At 40.8% G+C, this 20,888-nt stretch overlaps 1 protein-coding gene across 2 annotated transcripts in view; it reads right to left on the reverse strand.

Annotated features, from left to right (window-relative positions):
- The window catches only part of MCTP1 (multiple C2 and transmembrane domain containing 1), a 473,957-nt gene extending 453,418 nt beyond the window's left edge, over nucleotides 1–20,539 (reverse strand). For both annotated transcript variants that reach the window (XM_090276498.1, XM_090276497.1), the window contains exon 1: nucleotides 19,817–20,539. In XM_090276498.1, coding sequence (XP_090132624.1) covers nucleotides 19,817–20,539 — 723 coding nt within the window. The remainder of the gene's footprint in view (nucleotides 1–19,816) is intronic.
- Between the last annotated feature and the right edge of the window lie 349 nt (nucleotides 20,540–20,888).

Consider the following 20,888-nt stretch of genomic DNA (forward strand, 5'->3'; position numbering starts at 1 on the left):
CATCAGGTAGGCGTGTTATTCTCCCAGTTTTACAGAAGAGAAATGTGAGATTTGGAGAAAGTAAGTGCCTTACTGAGCTCTGGAAGACAACTTACCTAGATCATTTTTATTTTGCACCATTTCTTTTCTTCCTTTGTACTGAAACCACAGATCCTCTAAAAGTGACATTTTCTTTCCAGAGTTGATGGCAGAGACGATAAGACAAGCTGAGGTAGTGATGGGTGAATATCACTAAAGCATATTTGTGTAAATGAAATAGCTTCTAAGTAAGGTCGAGATTAGGAACTGATTGTATTCTAGGTTCTGAGAAAGAGAGCAGAGAATATCTCAACTTATTCAGCGTATTTACCCCTGAGGATCAGTATCTCCCTAATGTAAAATATGTTTTATAGGTTATTTTCCAAAATTCTAGGACTCAACAAATGAGTTAAGCTGTAGGTTAGCTCGGATGCTACCATTTGCACCACAGCTGAACTTAAAAGCAGTCATTTCATAACTAACGTTACCAGTACTATAACCCATTCAAAAAGAAAGGCATAAAAAAATCTGGTTGACATGCCTTTTAATTCTATACTCTATGCTTATTTTATATTAACAACACAGGAAAAAAAAAAACAGTCTTGCTCTGCAGGGCTGGAATGAGCCCATGTCTCAATCCAGTAGCCCAGTCCAACAGCTCACAGAGAGGTTTTATGAATGGCTGATCATTTGTCTTCCCAACTGCTGATTATTGACCAAACCCCAAGTGGACACTGGAGATTTCTGCCTGTCAACGGCAATCTGATTTGCCTTTAAGGAGCTGCCTCCTTCCCACTTTCAATCCACATTGTTTAGCTGGGATGTTCCTCATTCCTGGCCTCAAAGGATACACACATAACTGGCCACTCTGCTCACTCCCTGGCCACAGGGGACAGAGTGTGGATGTAAGTAATTCCCATGAGACTCCCTCCCAATAACTATAAGGAGGATGTATGCAAAGAGCTTTTGGGGGCCACCATGTGGAGAAACCTTACCTGAGAAGATGCCCAAAGCCAATAAATTTGGGCAGAAGGAAGGAAAGAAGGAAGGCGAGGGGCAGACAGAGAGAGGTAAAGCTAGGTCCAGGGAGAACTGAGCTCCTGTCACTTCCAAGGGAAGAGGACTGAGTAAGCCATCTCTGATGCCAGGCTCCATCTGTCTCATTGGGCACCACCACTTCCTACCTGCCTCTTCTCAGATTATGATGATGGGAACCACTGTGTGCCTCTCCTCCTCCCAAGCTGAGCATGCCTGGCAGGATCTTGTGGAGATGACCCCGGAAGCAGGTCTCTCTCTTCATCCCTGGGACACCAAGCATCAGTGCTCCAAAAGGAGTGGGCATTCTACCTCCAGTTACACCCATCTTTCTTCTCAAAGGCCAATGCCCCAAGCTGAGAATCAGGCTGCCAGGCAAGAAGTTATAAGTTAGGTAGGCCTCTGGTTGGTGCGTTTATTTTATTTTGTTTTGATTTTTTTGTAATGTCTTTTTAAATTTTTTCATTTAATCTTTTTTGTGTTTTTTCCATTACCATTTGGTCCCCTTATACCACCTCTACCCAGCAATCACCACACAGTTGTCCAAGTGCCTGAGGCCTTTTCCCTTTGTGCTCAATCCCTGCACCCCTTAACCTCCCCCCACCCCAAACCAATAGCTGTCATCCTGCTCTGCATCTATGACTCTGCCCCTATTTTCCTTGTTAGTTCAGTTTGTTCATTAGATTCCATATATGAGCAAAATCATGTGGTATTTGTCTTTCTATGACTGGTTTATTTCACATAGCATAATGTTCTCTAGGTCCATCCATACTGTCGCAAAGGGTGAATTTTTCTTCTTCTTTATGGCTGAGTAGTATTCCACTATGTAAATGTGCCATAGTTGTTTTATCCACTCATCTGCTGATGGACATTTGCGCTGCTTCCATATCTTGGTGATTGTAAATAACACTGCAATAAACATAGGGGTGCTTATGTTCTTTCCAATGAGTGTTTTGAGTTCCTTTGGATGTATTCCCAGAAGTGGGATCACTGGGTCCAAAGGGAGATCCTTTTTTAATTTTTTGAGGTAACTCCACACTGCTTTCCACAGTGGCTGGACCAGTCTGCATTCCCACCAATAGTGCAAAAGTCTTCCCCTTTCTCTATATCTTCATCAGCACCTGTTCCTTGATTTATTGTTGATAAACATTTTGACAGGTGTGAGATTGTATCTCACTGTGGTTTTAAGGTGCATTTCTCTGATGATTAGTGATGTTGAACATCTTTTCATATGTCTATTGGCTATTTGAATGTCCTCTTTAAGGAAGTGTCTATTCAGGTCCCTTGCCAACTTTTTAACTGGGTAGATTTGGTTTTTTTAGTGTTAAGTTTTGTAAGTACTTTATAAATGTTAGGAATTAACCCCTTGCCAGGTATATTGGCAAATATGTTCTTCCATTCTGTGGGTTGTCTTTTTATTTTATTTCCTTTGCTGTGCCAAACCTTTTTATTTTGATATAATCCCATTTGTTTTTCTTTTGTTTCCCTTGCCTGGGGAGATATATTCGATAAAAAAATTGTTATGAGAAATGTCCAAGATTTCAAAAATGACTCCAGACTGTGGGCTTCTATATTTTCTAGCACGTTTATTTCTTTAAAATACAGGCATGTTATCATCAAGAGGAAATGAGTACAGAGAGCTGAGAGAACAGAAGTCTATTCACACTAGTGATGGTGCCAATCAGACCAATCATCCCAACAACAATTACAGTGAGGGAATTAAGCCTCTGTATCTCCTGAGATCCAGAATTCCCTTGGCATTATTTATTCAACAGTACAAGACTACAGTACTCTAGTACAGAAATCTGACTTCTCAGTGGTCCAGTCCCAAAGAAGAATCTTTATAAAAGAACTAATAAGAAGGGAACACAAATCAATTTCTCAGTATTAACAGAAACTCCAACTGTAATCAAATTAGGGTTCCAGTTGTATGCTGGTCCCTTCAGTAAATTAGCTGCAATATACAACTGATTTTTTATTTCTGGGCACAACTGTACTTCTTCCTAGGAGGTAAGTCTACAGATCTTTCCTAAGAATAAATCATGTACCCTGACAGGTCCTGGGATAAATAAATATGCAAGATCATAACTGAAAATTCAAAGACTCAAGTTTTTATTCCTCCTAGTGCTAATAAGGCCATCCTATTTCATGAGAATTACCACTGAATTTTTCTTTTATCCCAAGAGTACTGATGGAGGGTTCTGAAGTCCATGGGTTGACAATCAGGGAGTTCCTTGGTTGAAGGTGAATGCACAATACTGATTTTCTGTGCATCTGTGTTTCTTTATGAGGAGAATGTCACAACTTTCCTTAGTTTCTGAAAAGGTCGATGGATCCCCAGACAGAACGAGAATCAATGTTAAATTTCTTTGCTGTTTGTATAGTGTTTACTTGGTTATGATTCCAGCCAAATGCTATGTAAAGACAAAAAAAGATGACATCACATGATAACAGATAAAAAATATGTAAGTTCTAGATACTCTTTGGTCTTGGACATGGCTTATGCCATTGAATTTTTACAAGATGTTCTTTCCTACTGCAGATGGCAGTAATGCTTGGGTGTGTTGGGCAGCCCACGTAGCCAGGGTGGTTGTTCGTCACAGTAATTGGCTGGGGAGGTTAAGCACAGATTGGTAGACTTGTGTTGGTCAGGGCTTGGTACAATTTCTGAGCATTTAAACCTGCCTACCAAACATATTAGAATCTATATCCTGAGCTTTCACAGAGTAACAGGTAGGCTGGCTTATGGCTGCCACTTCAAGTTTGATGGTTTGATGGGCTTATAGTCTCAATAAGGAATTTTGACATTTCCTGTTTTTCATCCTATACCATTGTGTTAACAAGTGTAATGGTGAGATTTTACACTTTATGTTTTCCTTCTTGCTTCAGTGCACTGTTGCAAATCTGTTTCATAAATGTGAATATTGGCTGTACATGAAAATATCAAATTTAGGTTTTATATCTAAAAATATATGAAAGTATAAATTTTAAATCAAACCTCCATTATCGTGCTTTAGATTTGTTCAACAAGCAGTCTTTCTAATCACCCATTTCTGTTTCTAATTATAACAGACAATGTAGGCTTTTAAATGTACCCCTCCTCACAGAATCAGTTTCCAAAGTTCTTCTCTTTTTTTCATCCTAACTTCAAAAAAAGAAATTGGAAGCTCACAAAAATATATATTCTCCATAATTTACAGCAGTAATGTCTGGATCATGGGGCTCTATCTCATTTTCATATGCAGATCTCTCCCCAGAGCACTGGCAATGGGGGATCAGATGGCTTCTCCTGCCTTCATTTATCTCCCAACAGTGCTCAGCAAAACAAGCAATGGAAAGAATGAAATGTCATGTTTTTCCAGAGGGCAAGATATTTCATTCAATAGGCATTTCTAATTCTTATAGACATTTTTAAAATATCGTTATCTTAGTAGAAATGACAGCCCCAACATTCTTCTATATCTCTTCACAAAACCCCTCTAGAGTGCAAAATGGTTCCACACAGAGCAGCAAAAAAAAGCTATTCCCAGACAAAGGTCATGATGAACTTTCCTGAAAATGGTCTCTTGCTCATGGCCAAGTCCCTGGGCTCTCAAAACTGCTTTAGTACTTGTAGAAGTCCAAAATCTCCCCATGGCCCACTAGGTCCTGCACACTCTGGTCCCTGCCAACCATTCCAGGCCCATCCTCCTCTATTTACCCTCTTATTCACCAACTTCCAGCTGCCTGGGCAATTCTCTAAGTGCCTTCTGCTGTGGTTTCCTCTGCCCAGAACACTCTGCCACATCCCTCAGTTTCCCTCCTTCCCCCAAATCTGGCCAACACCTATTCCTTATTTTATTTCATCTTAAGTGTCACATCTTTAGGAATGACTCCTAGGCTCCTAACCTTCCTTCAATATCAGGTTGGGACCTCTTAAAATTCACTCCCATAGTTCTCTGTGTTCCTCTGAGAGAGTTATTATACTTGAAACTGATAGTGATGTGTGTACTTTTAAAAAGTTAATGGATGTTTCCTTTACTATATCAGGAATGGTCTTTTTTATCAAGGTATCACAAAATTCCATGTCTACCACAGGGTAGATATTTAATAAATATGTGAGGAAGAAAGAGAGAAAGGAATCATTGCTATTATAGCATAAGGAGAACTTTCAGGTACACATATATATCTGTGGCTGGTTTGTTATGTAGAATATTTAACCAAATCTTTTGCCCATTCCAAAACATCTGAAAAAGGGCTGCATAATAGACAGAGTATCTCTTCAGTGTGGAGGATAACTGTGTGACATGGCAGTTAGACTCACTAGTTTTGGAGCCAGCCACTGAGGTGCAAAATCCCAGCTTTGCCATTTACCAGCTGTGTGACCCTGAGAAATTTACCCACCCTTTCTGAGCCTCCACTGATTTATCAATAAAATGAGACAAAGAGAGACTTCCGGCCAAGATGGAGGCTTAGACGGACACGCTAGGTCTCCCTCAACAACTATAGAGGAATACAACTACTTCAAAACAAAGGATAACTAGAAATTCCAGAAAATAAAACTACACGGAAGCCCAACATATGAAGTTATAAACCAGCGGTGCCATTTGGGCAGGTAAGAGTTAAAGAAGGCAAAGCTGTTTGCGGAGCGGCGGGCGGGCGGCGAAAAATCCCGGAGGCAATCAAGCCCCTGGCGTGCGCGACTCCAATCAAGCCCCTGGCATGCGCGACTCCGGCGCAGGGGAGCAGCCGCAGCATCGCCTTGAACAGTGAGGCCCAGGGGGGCGGGAGGACGGATCCCGGTCTCCTAGCTGAATAACTGTGTGAATCCATCTTGGACCCCCGCCCCCACAGAAAGCACCACAGGGCTGCGAAATAGGTCGCAGACAGGCACTGGTCGCTAATTTGTGCCACGTACACAGGCACCGCCCCGGACAGCCAGCCCAGGAAAACAAAACGCATCTGTCAAAATGTGGCAGGCAAATATAGAGATCCCGGTGGCACAACTCACCAGACAGCAGATAGAGAACCTGACGGATGAACAGATAAGAAACCTGTCAGAGGCTCAGTTCTGGGCCATTGTTATCAGGTGGCTTACAGAATTCACAAAAGAGCAGGAAAAAGATAAGAAAGAAGCGAAAAACTTTCATAACGAAAGGAACAAAACCACATACGAGACAGATGGTGAGGAATCCAGAGTTCATTTCAACAAACTGGAATATGGAGAAGGAACAAGCAGTCAACCAATGCAGCGAGAGGAAATAGGAAGCAACAATGAGAGGATCAGAAACCTCTGGGACAGCTATAAAAGGCCCAACATAAGAATCATAGGTTTGCCAGAGAATGAGGAAGATGAACTAGAACTTGAAAAATTGAGTGAAAATATAATAAAGGAGAACTTCCCAGACTTGGGGAAGGGAATAGGCATGCAGGTCCAGGAAGCAAGGAGAGTTCCCAAGAGACTGGACCCAGGGAGAACCACTCCAAGACACATTATAATCAAAATGTCAAAAATTAAGGATAAAGAGAGAATCTTAAAAGCAGCAAGAGAGAAGAAAAGAATTATGTACAAAGGGGTCCCAATTAGACTATCAGCTGACTTCTCAAGGGAAACACTACAGGCAAGAAGGGACTGGCAAGAAATATTCAAAGTAATGAAAATCCAAAACCTACAACCACGAATACTCTATCCAGCGAAATTGTCATTCAGAATAGAAGGACAGAGAAAGTGTTTCCAGGACAAAATAAAACTGAAAGAGTTCATTAGATCCAAACCACTGTTATATGAGATGTTAAAGGGACTGGTTTAAAAAACAGAAGCTAGGGAGATGAAACAAAGGCAAACGAAACAGGCAACGAGAGTGGAAAAGGAACTGTGGGTAAGGGAAGCATAGTGGGGGGAGGTCAACAGGGAGGGGGAGTGGGGAGAGGGAGGGAGATGATATAGGAATTGGGGATCATGGTAGGAGGGAATGGAATAGACGGAGAGAGATTGGGAGGAACTGTATGCACAACTAATGGACATGATCTAAAAGGGGGGGACAACTGGAGGGAGGAGGGCCAACGGGTGGAGGGGAGCAGAGGGAAGGGAAATTGGCACAAATGTAATATTTTAATCAATAAAACACATTAAATCTGAAAAAAAAAATGAGACAAAGAATTCTTGCTGCTTTACAGTTGTCTCAAGGATTAAATGAAGTAATGCCTATGAAGCGCTTAAGACAGTGACTTTTTATTAGCCTTTAAGACAAGATTTTGGTACTGCTATTATTACTACCAAGACACGGTCATGGTTTTACCACTATGGACAGAAATAGGATTACAGAGAAGTTCATTAATCTCCCTAAAAATTTTTCATATATAAAATGCAATGAGCAATACCTCTCTGTGAAAATTGTTGTGAGGTGTTAAGTGAGATAATGTATATATTCTACAATGCTTATTTAAGATGTTGTATAAAGAACACTTAGAAGATAGATCTATTTTGTTTCTTTCCCCTAATACCATGCCTTTCATGGAACAAGAAAGCATTAATGACAAAAATGAGATTAGGCTGTAGAATATAGAAAATGCATTACAAGGCTGTTGTAACTTATAACATGTCTCTAATAAAAAGTCAATAACAGACATACCGATGATGATCTACTGGGGTACTTAGTGAGGAAGAATTTTTTTAAGCAGGACCAAGATGTAAAGGTGCTGACTTTATCTTTAGTGATCAAAGAGAGCTTAGAGGGCTCTTCACAAGTAAGTGATAGAGCCAGATACCAAAATCTTCTGTTGCACTAAATCGGTTTTTTTTAACTGACTTGTTATGAGAAAACCTTCAGAAACAAGAAAGATGGGGAGAAAAAGGCAGAGGCAAAGAAGAGTTGTAATGTCCCTACTGAGATGGGGAGGAAGATGAGGCTTTAAAACTCCATTCCAAACTTCCACTTGGAGTTTCATTTCCCTAAGCTGGGCTTCTCAGGCACCACCTACTTCAGACAACCTTCTGATGCAGTGCTTAAGGGCCAGACGACCTGGATCTAAGCTATACTGATGTGTGATTTTGGGCAAGTCATTTAATCCCCTGTGGCTTGGTTTATTCATCTAGAAAATGTAAGCAATAATAAACCTACTTCAGAAAGTGTTGTAGTAAATTAATGAGTTAAAACAAAATAGTGCCAGTACAATAAATATGTTGTATGTTTGCTTACAATTAATACTAGTTATAAAGTGTCATTTTAAAATGGCCCCACCTGCTGGTTAGCTTTAGGTGGGAGGTGAAATGGTTCAATTGAGCAATGAGAACACAGCACAGAGTGGGCTGGGGAGGACCACATAAGCGTGTCCTAGCTCATGTAATACAAGTTCAGAAGATGGCATGTGTATTGTGATTTAACAAAATGTCATTCAAAAACAAGGTAATAAAGGCCAAGCCCTACCACAATGGGTACCATTATGAGAGGTTCATGGATACTTATGCAAACTAGTTCACACGACCAATTTCTGACACCAAGTACAAACAAAATTTGTGTAGCTACTTGAAACTCACATTAGAATGATACTCCTAGAAAAAAAAAATTTTTTAATGTGAAATGGGCACTTGTAAATAAACCACTCGGGATGCAATCCAGATACAGTTAAGGGGATGAATAAAGCAATGAAGTGGTATAAGGAATTTTTTTCTTTAAAAGAAGAGCCATTAAGAATCATTAACAGAAATACATAGCATGTTCTTTAAGCACCCAACACAAAGCTCTGCTGCCCAGATCCATTTGCTCCTAACTCAATTATTTTCCTATTCTCTTTTTAAGCTTTCTGTGATCATGAGAATACATCTTTATTATCCTAAAGGTATCACTTCTTCTCTAATCAAAAGCTGAACTATATCAATAAAGAAGCTTACCAAAATGCCTTCTTATTCTTTTATTTGTCAGGATCATTTTGTGATGGTAAAGCCAAGCCAGGCTTGAAAATACTAATGATAGAGATTAGTTATTGTGACATCTAGATTTCAAAAGATTAAGGGAATAATTCAACGACCTCTCTTCCGTGGTGTCTGTAAGATGGAACTTAAAAAAGAATGATTATTTTACTGAAGAAAAGGCTTTCATTATACATTAGTTTAAATTCAAAGCAAGATTATTCATTCCCTTTGTAGAACACACCCCATAGTAAACCACAAAAGCTGTCTTCTAATTGCTTTTTGTTTTTTTTCATAACTTTGGTAGAGCCGGTTATTGTACAGCCATTCAAACTATATAAACTTAAACCAGTGGTAAATATTATGCTGTCAGTGACATTTAAAAACATAAATTAAATTTAGAAGTAGAAAAATGTTGGAGATATTCTGGTTATCTTTGACTCTAGTGGAAAATATGATGTGTGTGAAAACATACATACATGTAGAAACCATTCCTAGAGAAAGCCTGGTTAGTGTGTGTGTGTGTGTGTGTGTAACAGCATATGCCAAAACAACGCAAAATGTCAAAACATCAGAGAAGACAATTATTTCAACTTCAATGTGAAAAAGTATATATTATAAAATCCTCTAATAAAAACATGCCCAGCTTTCTTTTTAATTTTCCCTACCCCTGTTCTCAGAAATAAAGAGAGTGAAATAGCTGAAAGGCAGGTATTAGGAGGGCAGAGAATAAAGAGCCACCCAAAGAAAAGACCACCTGGATAGTCCTATGATAGAGTTAGATACACTAACTGTGGTTGATCATCCAAGATACACCAAGATCCTTTCACAGCAAGTTCCACATAGTCCTACCTCACATATACTAAGGAAAAAAAAAGTTGAAGATAGAGAAAGTGAAAATGTCAAGTAGAGGAGAATAGATGTAAGAACACTTTACAAAGTTCTATCTTCCTTGAAAACAGGCAGTGGGCATGGGGCCTGGGAAACTGCAAAATGTAGGTCTCCTTCCCATCTCTGCCTATACCCCTCAGTCTTGATCAGCTGATTCCCACAAAGCTGGCTAGAAAGTCACAGAAGCACCAGCCTGAGTCTAGCATAAATGGATGTTGCCTGAGGGGCCTAAAGGAGTAGAGAGGAGTTGAGGAGTGATGACCAAAATGGTAAAGTAAATGCTTTTTCACTTGGAACTGTTGGGTTGAATTGGCGTATATGCAAGGAAGGCCAGAGAGAACCAGGTGAGGTTACGATCTCAGCTGGACCTGATCCCTGTCCCTCACGTCCAGCTTCCTTGTGAAAATAGAGGGATGCAAAGAAAGGAGAAAGGGAAGGGTGCAGCCCTGTCTGCTCTGGGCCAGGGCTCAGCAGGGCCGACCTGATTCAGGGTGTTCTGACCTCTAAGGAACACAATGTTTGGCAACAGCTCTGGAGCAACATAAAACTTGTCTGCAAAACCTATTCCAATCTCAGAAGATATTTTGGAAAACACTGAGACTCCTCATCTGAGGTGCTGAAAATACTATTCAAAGGCAACCCTTCAAATGCTGATTTTTTCTTTTATGAGAAGCTATTTTACACTTCAATAAAAGAACAGGAGTCAATTATTGCTTAAAGGCATAAATAGAATATGGTTTTTATTTTGAGAGAATATCTATTTGCAATCTTCAAAAACTGATCATTTGCTCTGCACAGACCAACCTTCCATCTGAGAGAGAATGCATACTTAACTCATTTGAAGTACACTGCCTTAAGAATAGAAATTTCCAACATAGTCCATGGATTCTAACCTTTTATTATAACTATTTCTTCAACTATATAGCCACCCTGATATCAGGAACCATAAGAAAGAGTCAATGCTACATAGGAGTCTCCTACATAGGAGGTGTTCTTATTTTACCTGATTTTTTTAAGTGACAAACATGTTTTGCCCTTTCTTTTGTTGTATTAACCTTCACTACTTTCAGTGCTTAATGCTGCAGAGAAAAGAATAACTATTTTATTCAGGAAGAATAAAAAATAACTATAAAGAATATGAGCTTTTAAAGTAAATAGGAGACAACCTGCCCCTCAGGAGCCTGGTGTGCTCAACCATTCTACATATGTGCAAATTTAAAACTCAACACTCCCTCACCCTCTCCAAGAAAAAGACTTTTCCATAAAAGCAATAAAAAGGAAAAGGAGTAAAAGGGAAAGCTTGCTTTGATTAATCCCTTCCATTGTTCCTTTCCCTGAAGGTTCAGCCACATGCTGGTCTTTCCAATCTTTCCATCTTGCCAGCCCCCAGATCAGGTCATGGCCCTGCTCTCCGAGTTGTGGCCTTAGTATGGCCTCCTGCCTCAACCGCCAACTTGACCCTCCTAAGGCTCACTTGACCTTGTCTCCCCTGCTCAACTGCCTGCAGGAGTCCCTACTGCTGCCCTAGATATATCCCCTGGATACACTCCTCAGCCTGGCATGCTTTCATCTGCACCTTTACGTCCCATTGTCCCCCTGCCCATACCCTAGGCCTCATCCCAGTACTGACTCCCCACTTCTTCAATACACGGGGCACTTATTCATCTCTGTGCCTGTGCCCATATCCTTTCCCTGTTTTCCCATGTCCAAATCCTAACCACACTTTGAAGCAACGCAGAGGCCATCAGCTGGAAACACCCTCACTTTGCTGCCACCAAACAGGCTGCCTACCTGCATCCACCTTCTGGCTGCACCGCCACTTCCCCTGCCATCCCCATACATATCTTTAGGGACCCCATCCCATTGAGTACCCCCATTTCCTCCTTTAACTTCAACTACTTCTCTGCACACTTCTACTCATCAACCATTCAGGTGCTATTCATTAAAAAAAACAAAAAACTAAAAATCTTCCCCTGATCCCATCTCAACATAGTTCTCACTCTCTTACTACCAATTTCCTTTATCTTCTGGGTAGAACCAAACTGCTTGGCCTGCTTTCCATCCCTACCTCCTCTTTCCGCACACCCCTCAGCCCACTGCATTCCAGATTTCACCTCACCACGCCTGGTTTTGTTATTTTGTAAAATACATTGACACCTACGACACTGCAAATAACATATTCCTAGCAGTGGGAAGGGAGTGGAAAAATCAGACATGAGCGCTCTGAGTCAGAAGGTCAAACTGAGAGCTAAATTCAGTCCAGACAAACATTTTCTTTAGGCTGTGTGGTGTTTTTAAAAATACAAATTATTTGTCAAAAATTCAAGATTCTGGAGATTTCACACAAAATTCCAGATTTGGGGTATCTATCAAAGAATGCAGACACTTTGGCGACACTGCTCTTTCACTGCGTGACAACAATCAGCTGGAGCTGAGGAACAGCTGCCCCTTCAAAGCGGCAAGGGCTCCCAGCTCACCATGGGCCCCGCCGAACCCGCTTTGCTCGTTTTCTTTACTCTGTTGGCCCCGTGAGCAATGGAGTTTGAACACTGGCTCTACATCAGAGCTGTTCAATAAAAACAAAAATGTGAGCCACATGCATAACTTTATATTGTCTAGTAGTCAGTTTTTTTAAAAATGAAAAGGAACAGATGAAATTAACTTTAATAATATATTCTATTTAACCCATTATACCCAGAATAGTATTTCAACATGCAAGCATTATAATAAATAGTAAATAAAAATAGCAATTAATTCGATATTTTACTTTCTTTTCTCTGTACTAAGGCTTAGAAACCCGGTGTGATTTTTTACTCTTATAGCACTATTTCCACTGTTCAATAGCCTCATGTGCCATATGGGACAACACAGCTCCAGATGCAAAAGGAGTCTTGCAAGTGGAGAGACAGAGACATTAAGGAGAAGAAAGCAGGCAGTACTAAGGAAAAGGGTGGTGATGTTAAAGAGTGGGCATAGTGAGAGTTTTAAAAATAGGAGAGAAAGGCGTAAGGACACAGAGAAAGTGAATGGTGCTCAGTGAAAAGATCAGCTTTGTCCCGTGCCCCAGGGGAAGAAACGCCCCTTGGCGGCAAATGCAGTTGACTGGCAATGCAGATTTCCCAGAAAGAGGCCTTGGTGTTTTATAAATGGTCTCAGGATGAGACAAGTGATCTGCCTCACTATGAAAAGAAACTGGCCGAGTCTCTAAACAGCAGTTCACACCCTTGGCACTCCAGAGGCAGCAGAATGGACCAGGCTAGTGAGGGCAGGATTCTTGATCAAGTTGGGGATCTTTAGTCCATTGCAAGGAAACAGGTTTAAGGAAAAGTGGCCATGAAGCTGGCAGGAAAGTACAATATCTTGAGCTAAGATTCAAGAGCAGAGTTTAAGACTCAGAGATCGTAAGTGAGTGAGGACTTGTTAGCAGGATGTCTGGAATCCAGGTGTGAGAGCACAATGCCAGAGGCCAGACAAGGAAACTTGGGTGCAAAAGCAGATACCAGCAGTCAGATGCCAGCACTAAGAAATGCATCCCTGAACCAGAGACCTCAGGAACAGAAACCACTCCTCCATCCCTCACCTGAGCACAGTATGGCAGCCATTTAGTCAGCATCAGGTCCTCTCTTCTGCCCACAGACATGACCCAGAATTAAAGTACAAGCTCAGAAAAGCCAAGCTACCAGCTGGGAGAAGAGGTGGATGTCAGGCACATCTGCCAGCCATAAAAAGACTCAGGAATAAGAAGGTATTAATGTCATTACACAGCTGTAAAATCATTTTGAAACTTTTCCAGACAACTTATCTCTGAACAGCTCTAGCCCATCCATTCATACCACCATTCATTCAGCAACTATTTATTGAGCAGTCTTCCCTGAACCTTTTTACAATGCTGATTAAATAGGTCAATTGTACTAAGGCTTCCCAAATTCTACTCTGGAAGTGCTGGTGTAGCTAGCTCAGACTTGAGCAAAATAGGGTGTGATTGCTAATACAGAAGGGGCCTCTGAATAAAACCATTGGGATTAGAAGGAGGCACTGAGCCTAAAACATCCAGAGGTCCACTTGTCTATTATGTGTTGTAATTTTCCATATTGACTAGGACCCAAGAGAATGGGAAATAGGCTGGTATAAAACATCTCAAATGACACTTAACAGGAAAATTGTTCTCTTAAGAAGGCAGTATGCAGGACTTTCAAATCTTATTATATGAAAAGTATAGTTTTTCACATTGCTAACATTCAGATGAACACTAAATACAAACATTTGAAGACATTAGGAAAATCATGGCCTGATATTCTACTGAAAAAAAGAAATTCTAATAAGAAACTGGTTACACTGGAGGGAAAACCTATTTGCAAAAAGCCTTGAATTGTTGAAGGACAGTCATTACTTTCTACACCTGACTTATAAAAAGCAATGTGAAAAAAAAGGTTGAAAGTGACAAAGAAATCAAAATGGCACATAAAGTTAAGCATTCAGGAAAAAAATAGATGATAGTTTTAATGGCGCTGACAAATCAAAATTCACAAATACAGTAAAAATTATTTGGTAAGTGAAAAAAATGACTTGAGGAAGGGTCCCTCACTCCTTTCAATAATTAACTTTATAGAAAGATAAATGTGTCAAATATAGGTATGCTTTATACTGTAATTTTATGAAAACAAGCAAGCTTATCTAATGCAGGTTCTAGGGTGATATCTATTTCATTCACATTAAATAACTCCCCCCCTCAACAAAGTCAGTAGGACTCAAACAATGATTCTCACTTATCAGGAAAAGGTTTTATTTAGGTTGCTAGACTTACTGAGGTAGGGAAATATGTCATTTTTATTAAGTTTTCCAGCAAAAAAAAAAAAGAACAAAAGTTTCAGATTGAAAAAAAATTGATATCTGTTTATCTAAAACAGCTGTCTGCTATAATACTATAAATAGCTATGAGTTAACAAAAAAAAAATGCATGACCCTAATTTATGAATATGCAGATTTGGTCAATGTTTACAATGTTATCCAGGAATACTATGTACCCTTTGTCAACCTAGAGTTGGCAAACATTTTCATAATTATCATGAGCAAAGAAATTACACTATATGTTTCCTGAAGTACCAAAATATATTATTAACCTTTAATTTTGTAAAATCATCTCTTATTTCCAAACAATGGGGCAAAAGAAAACAAGGGGAGTTGTTTGTTCTATTTTCTTTATAAATCTATTGATCTTGTTTTAGTCCTCAAAATATTTATTCACTTATCTATGATAATGTGCACATATTTGCCAAAAGTAATATGACATTTTTTTTTTAACGTGAGAAGTTGAGATGTCACCAGTACTGCCTTGGCTAATTTTGAGCTACTTTTGCCACCACAGCAAGTGAAACAATTTGTACCTTCAATCAAATGACAAGGACCACCAAAGCTCCCTGTTGGTTTTTTTAACCACCTGTCATTTGTAATAGTGGCAGTGGCAAAACTTTAATATACTGCTCAATAATAATAACAACACAGAAATTGCTGATGCTTATTGAGCTAAGTTTCAAGTCAATCTCACATAATATCTATGTTATAACACTTCCATTTATACAAGATTTATAGCTCTACTGAAATCTGCCAGACACACAGGACAGAAACTAAAAGTTACAAGGAAATAATTCCACTCCAAAGTAAACCTCTCACTGTCTTCACTCACTCCCTTTCTCTGGAATGACCTGAAGATCCCAGGATTTTTCAAGAATGCTATCACATGTCAAACTTCACTCACACCCTCCTCCAAAATGTCCTAAGATTTCATTTCCTACTCCTCCTACCCAACACACACACACACACACACACACACACACACACACACACACACACACACACTTTGAAAAAGCCACTAATGTTACTTTTTGAGCATTTTGTGATTCGTAGAATCTTTAATGGTTTTAGTCATTTCCAGTTGGTATTCTTTATTAATTTCTGGCTTCCCAAGATTGTTATAGCCTTTGAAGTAATATTAAAGATGCTTGAAAAATAGCAAAAATTAACTCAAAGCACCCTTTTAAGTAGGTTTTGAAAATACTTTCTTTAAAAGGTGAGATGATTAACAAAGCAAGATGCATTTCACATTTAGACTTAATTTTAGAAACTATTTTCCCCCTTTTGTCGGAGCATACAGATGTGTTCCAGGAGTTTCATCCCAATGAATGAATATTCCTGTTACTATGTTTTGAAATATTTCTATAATACCTTAAATAATTTACTAACTTTAAAAAACATATTTTATTTTACTTATGATTTAAGAGAGAGAGAGGGAGAGAGAGAGAAAGAGAGGGCGAGAAACATCAATGGGAGAAAGAAACATTAATTGGTTGCCTTGTGTGTGTGCCCCAGCATACCGAACCTGCAACCTAGGCATGTGCCCTGAGCAAGAATCCAACCGGTGACCTTTTGGTTTGCTGGACTATGCCCAACCAACTGAGCCACACCAGCCAGGGCAATTTACCCATTTAAAAAAAACAAAAAAACAAAAAACATGTTTACTCCTCTATGAGGATAATTTTAATAAAATGAATTTAAAAGAAAAACAATAAAAGTTTCACATTCATGAGCACTACAGGCTTTTTTGTTAAAACATTTAAAAATGCAATATGTTCATTCCTCACTCTATCTTAAAATACCGACTCTCTGATTCTAGCAGAATATAATTTTAGTAACTCATCAAGACGGAATACACAAAATTGGCATATTTTTGATACGCACACAAATTGAGAAGCATCTTTCCCAACTGTGCAGCAGAAAATGAAATGCATATGGTGTGACAATATGGCCTGACACGTGAACAAGCATCAGTGGGATACAAGGGGTTACTTTCTTCTTTTTTATTCAAGCAGATTATTTTAAATAATGCACATCATTTAATGTGTAAGACATCCTCAAGTGTGTTATAGTGTGTTTCAAAGGTATATTTGACTAAAGAAAACATAATAGCAAGAGAGCTGGCAGGGGCACGGAGGTAGTTTGTTCCGTTTTAGTCACTGTTCATCAGTGACTTCCAAATCTCTTTCCCCAGCAACCCAATCTGAATTTTGGCCTTTGCTTGACATCTTTACCCAGTGTCAGAGTATGCACATATGCTGTTGGGACCTCACGATGGGCTGGGGGATGGAGAGGTGGAGTGTTTTGGAGAACATGGCTGAAGCCAGGATCAAGCAGACAACACAAGAAAAATTGAGCAATTTGCCTTGTTTTTCTGCAACAACATTTTTTCTTCTCTGAAAAACAGTGCTTTTATCTAGGCAATCTGGATATGAATTTAATGCTTTTATTGTATTTTCTCTCATGTGTTCCCATCTGTTCTTGTGAACTATGAATAAAACTGAAATCTATATGTGCTATACACTATCTCCATGCCCAAAGATTTTAGCAGATGAGGTGCTGGGAGAGCCAGGAAAGACCTCTGAGATACACAGGGAGCTTGAAAGGGTGCTGCAGAGCTAAGCTTATTCCTGGACACCTTAGTAAGCTCTCCAACTCCATTTCTTACTCTTCCCCATTCAGAGAGGTGAGCAGGCTTTTTCAAGTTGGGCAGAGGAGTATTTAGAGAGGACTGAGGAATCCTCTCTTCTGCATTGGTAAGCGAGTGCTACAGAAACCTAGATTTGTGACTCATACCAGAGAAAACTGTCTGATTCTCAAGGAACAAGACTGTTAGCAGGAGATGTTGAGAACCGACAATGGTGCCTCTCCCTGGGAATGTGACCATTGAGGACAAGCCCTCAGGGCTTACCATTCTGCCTATACCCCATCTTACACTTATTTTTGGAAAGATATTTTAGCTTCTTTATTTCTCCTATGTCTTCAGTGAAACGCTAGTTCTTTATAATGAACAGCTTCTTTAGAACCGTGGATGGTATGATTAATAATGTCATTTGTAAATGTGATATAACAAATATGCAACAATCAATCAAATAGAACAAAGAACAGATTAATATAGCTAATCCATCATAGAGCTGATTCTAGGGATGGAGAAGAAAGTACAGAATGTATGTAAACTTGCAAGTATTAATTAATGGGACTGATTGAAGTCATCTCAGAAACATAATAAGTTCTAGAAGTTGTCATGGAAAAAGATGCTGGAGAATGACTTGACTATAGAACCTCTGCCATTTATTAACCATGTGACCCTAGAAGAGTTATTTTAATTTCTTTGAGCATTGCTTTCCTAATCCATAAAAATGGCAACAAGAACTTCTATCATGTAGGATTGCTCTGAGGATTAATTCATGTAAGGCTATAAAGTGCCCAGCAAACAGGAAGGCATACACAATAACATTTGTTTAGTGTCTTCTCCAAAATAGGTTGAGGTCTTTTGAATACAAAATTCATATTTACACAGCAATATTTTCTAATTAAAAACCGATGGTGTCTGAAAACTTTTTAGTAAAAATAAACATAAAGATCAATTCAGAATTCCCTGCTTTTGCTTTGAAAATATCTTGCTTCAGTAAACTGCAAAGTAATTTAGTAAGTTAACATTTGCAGTGATATGTCTATATCTACCATCCAAAATAATTCAATTATTATGTGTTGTTTTATTATTATTCATTGCAAAAGTTCATAAAAACAAATGTATATAGTACTCCACTCTAAAATTCTTATAATTAGGATTATATATGCACTCAAAAATAAATACATTTTAGATACATAGCATTCATCTATACTGAATTTAAAACATCCTTTTAAAATGACTTTTTACCTTACTTTTGGAACCAGAAATAGTATATTAAATTCTTTTGCAAGATGAAGGGAAAGGTAGGTTTATTTAGCTTTTTTGTCAATGATATCTCTACCTACTCTTCTGAGAATAACTAAAGAAGGTGTTTTCTTGAACATCAGTAACAGGTTGCTGCAATCAATTGTATTAAACAATAAAATACTCATATTCTAATTTATTTTCTGAAACTATACTAACAAACTATAAAAATTCTCAACTGAAAGCACACCTATTCCCATATCTTATCCTTCAAAACATGGCCTTGTTTCTTGTAGTGCAACTTTAATCTAATTAAAGTTTGAATGTACATGTCATTAATCTAAAAAAATATTCATAGTCAAATAATGAGTTTAAATAAACTAAGATATATCAAAGAAAAGAGTTCTTTAGGTCCCTGGCAGAATGGAAGTTTCAAAACATTTGCTAATACCAACACGATTTTCCTAACATTTACAAAAGCAGAGCCTCCCCTCTACAAAGCAAGGGAGTAAGAGCAGCCACTCAGTGGAACATCTTAGGGGACCCTACATGTACATTAGTAGTTGATTCTTGTGTGACCAAACCTGCGTGATCAAAGAGGCAACATGATGTAGAAAACAGCATATGTGAAATGCAACCACTTCGGATGACTACTAAATCTTAGAAAGGGCCATAGGAACACATATGACTAACTCGTAGGAGACACTCAGGTCGCCCACTTGTTGGGCGGCGATCCCCTTGCTGCGGGAAGTTTTGAGAAGGGCGTGCAGGTAAATTAGCAGACTTCTGCTTTAAGGCTTTCCCCAAGCCATTACCTCATGTTTACCACTAAGTCCCGTCTCTGCTCTTCTATTCCTTCATGGAAACAATTTGTTTCAAATGCTAGCCTCTCCACACCACTATCACACAGCGTTGTAATCTTTTTTTAAACTGTTGAGTTTGTTTTCCTTTGGACAAGGTTGAGACATAGTGGAGAGTCCTTCCAGGAAGCCTGCAAAAAGTATGCTAAATTATGTCTAACTTCGTTCCTCTCCTATTTGGCTACCATTAATACTTCCACTTTCATTGGCAACTCGTAAAGTCAAGTCAGTGTACAAGTTTTATCTTTACTAAGCAGGAGCGGGATGTTTTCTTTCCACTGTTTAATTTGCTTGGGACCACTCGCACCTCGCACCTCGCACCTCGCCCCTGCCACCCGCCACCTGCGTCCTGGTCGCCCAAAGCTGGAGGCGTGGCCCCGGGCACAAGCGACTCACCTGGCTGCTGCCGCGCTCCTGGCCCTTGCCCTTCTCCGGGATTTGCTCCGCGGGGCTCCGCGCTGGCTCTGCAGGAGGCGGTGGTGGCTCCAGAAGCTGCTCCAGGTTGGTGGTGCCCGGCAGGGAGGAACTCTTCTGGTGGCACACGTGCGCCGCGGGGCCCCGACGCCGGGCACCCTCATCTCGGGCACAATCCCCCCGTGGAGGTGGCTGGGGAGATGAGGACAGGGAAGATGATGCGGAGGATGAAGAGGGAGCTGAGTCTGGGGAGCGTCCGCCAGGAGGCGTCCCTCCGCCTGCTCCAGCAGCAGCCGCGGGCCCCTTTCCCGCGGGGAGCAAATGCTCACGGATCCGGCGGCGCAGCGTGGAGCCCTGCTCAGCTTTGCCGACACCGCCAGGCTCGAGAGGCTCTACCGAGGAGCAGCAAAGGTTGGGCTGGGAGGAGGAGAAGACGCGGTCCAATACTTGCTTCCGTTTCTTGAAGCCAATCCACCTACTGCCAGTGGCCCCGACGCCAGCCAGTGCGTCCCGCCTGCCCCCTGGGGGTGACGGGGAGGGAGACGGAGTGGCCTCCTGGCGTCGCTCCTGGCCCCGTGCACGCCCGCTGCTGCTGCCCTTACTCTTGACCACCCCCAGCTGCAAGTTCTTCCAGAGCCGGGCCTGGAAAGAGGAGGAGGACGCCGCTGGCTCCGGCGAGCCCGCGGTGGCTGACCGGGGCTCCATCCTCCACCCCCTGCTCCTTCTCCTCTTCCCTCCTCCTCCTCCCCCACCGCCCTCTCCGGCTGCGCCCCCTCCCGGAGCCCCGCGGTTGCGGCGGCGGCGGCGGGGGGCGCAGCAGCAGAAGCAGGGAGTGCCCGGCGGCTTCAGGCCAGCTCTGGGGACAGGCGACCCTGCCGCGGTTCTCCGGCCGCAGGACTCTGGCGCCGCCTCTTCCTCCCGCACCTGTCGGGGTGAGCTGTCGCTGTCGCTGAAACCCTGCAGACGAGCCTGCAAAGTTTCTAGCTTTGACCTCCACAGCTCCAGTCCACTGGAGTCCCCCAGGCCGCGCCCTGCCTCCCTTTCCTTGTTGGTT

Source organism: Furipterus horrens, unplaced genomic scaffold (genome assembly GCF_987537825.1).
Source record: "Furipterus horrens unplaced genomic scaffold, mFurHor1.1.pri manual_scaffold_5, whole genome shotgun sequence".
NCBI classification, from domain to species: domain Eukaryota; kingdom Metazoa; phylum Chordata; class Mammalia; order Chiroptera; family Furipteridae; genus Furipterus; species Furipterus horrens.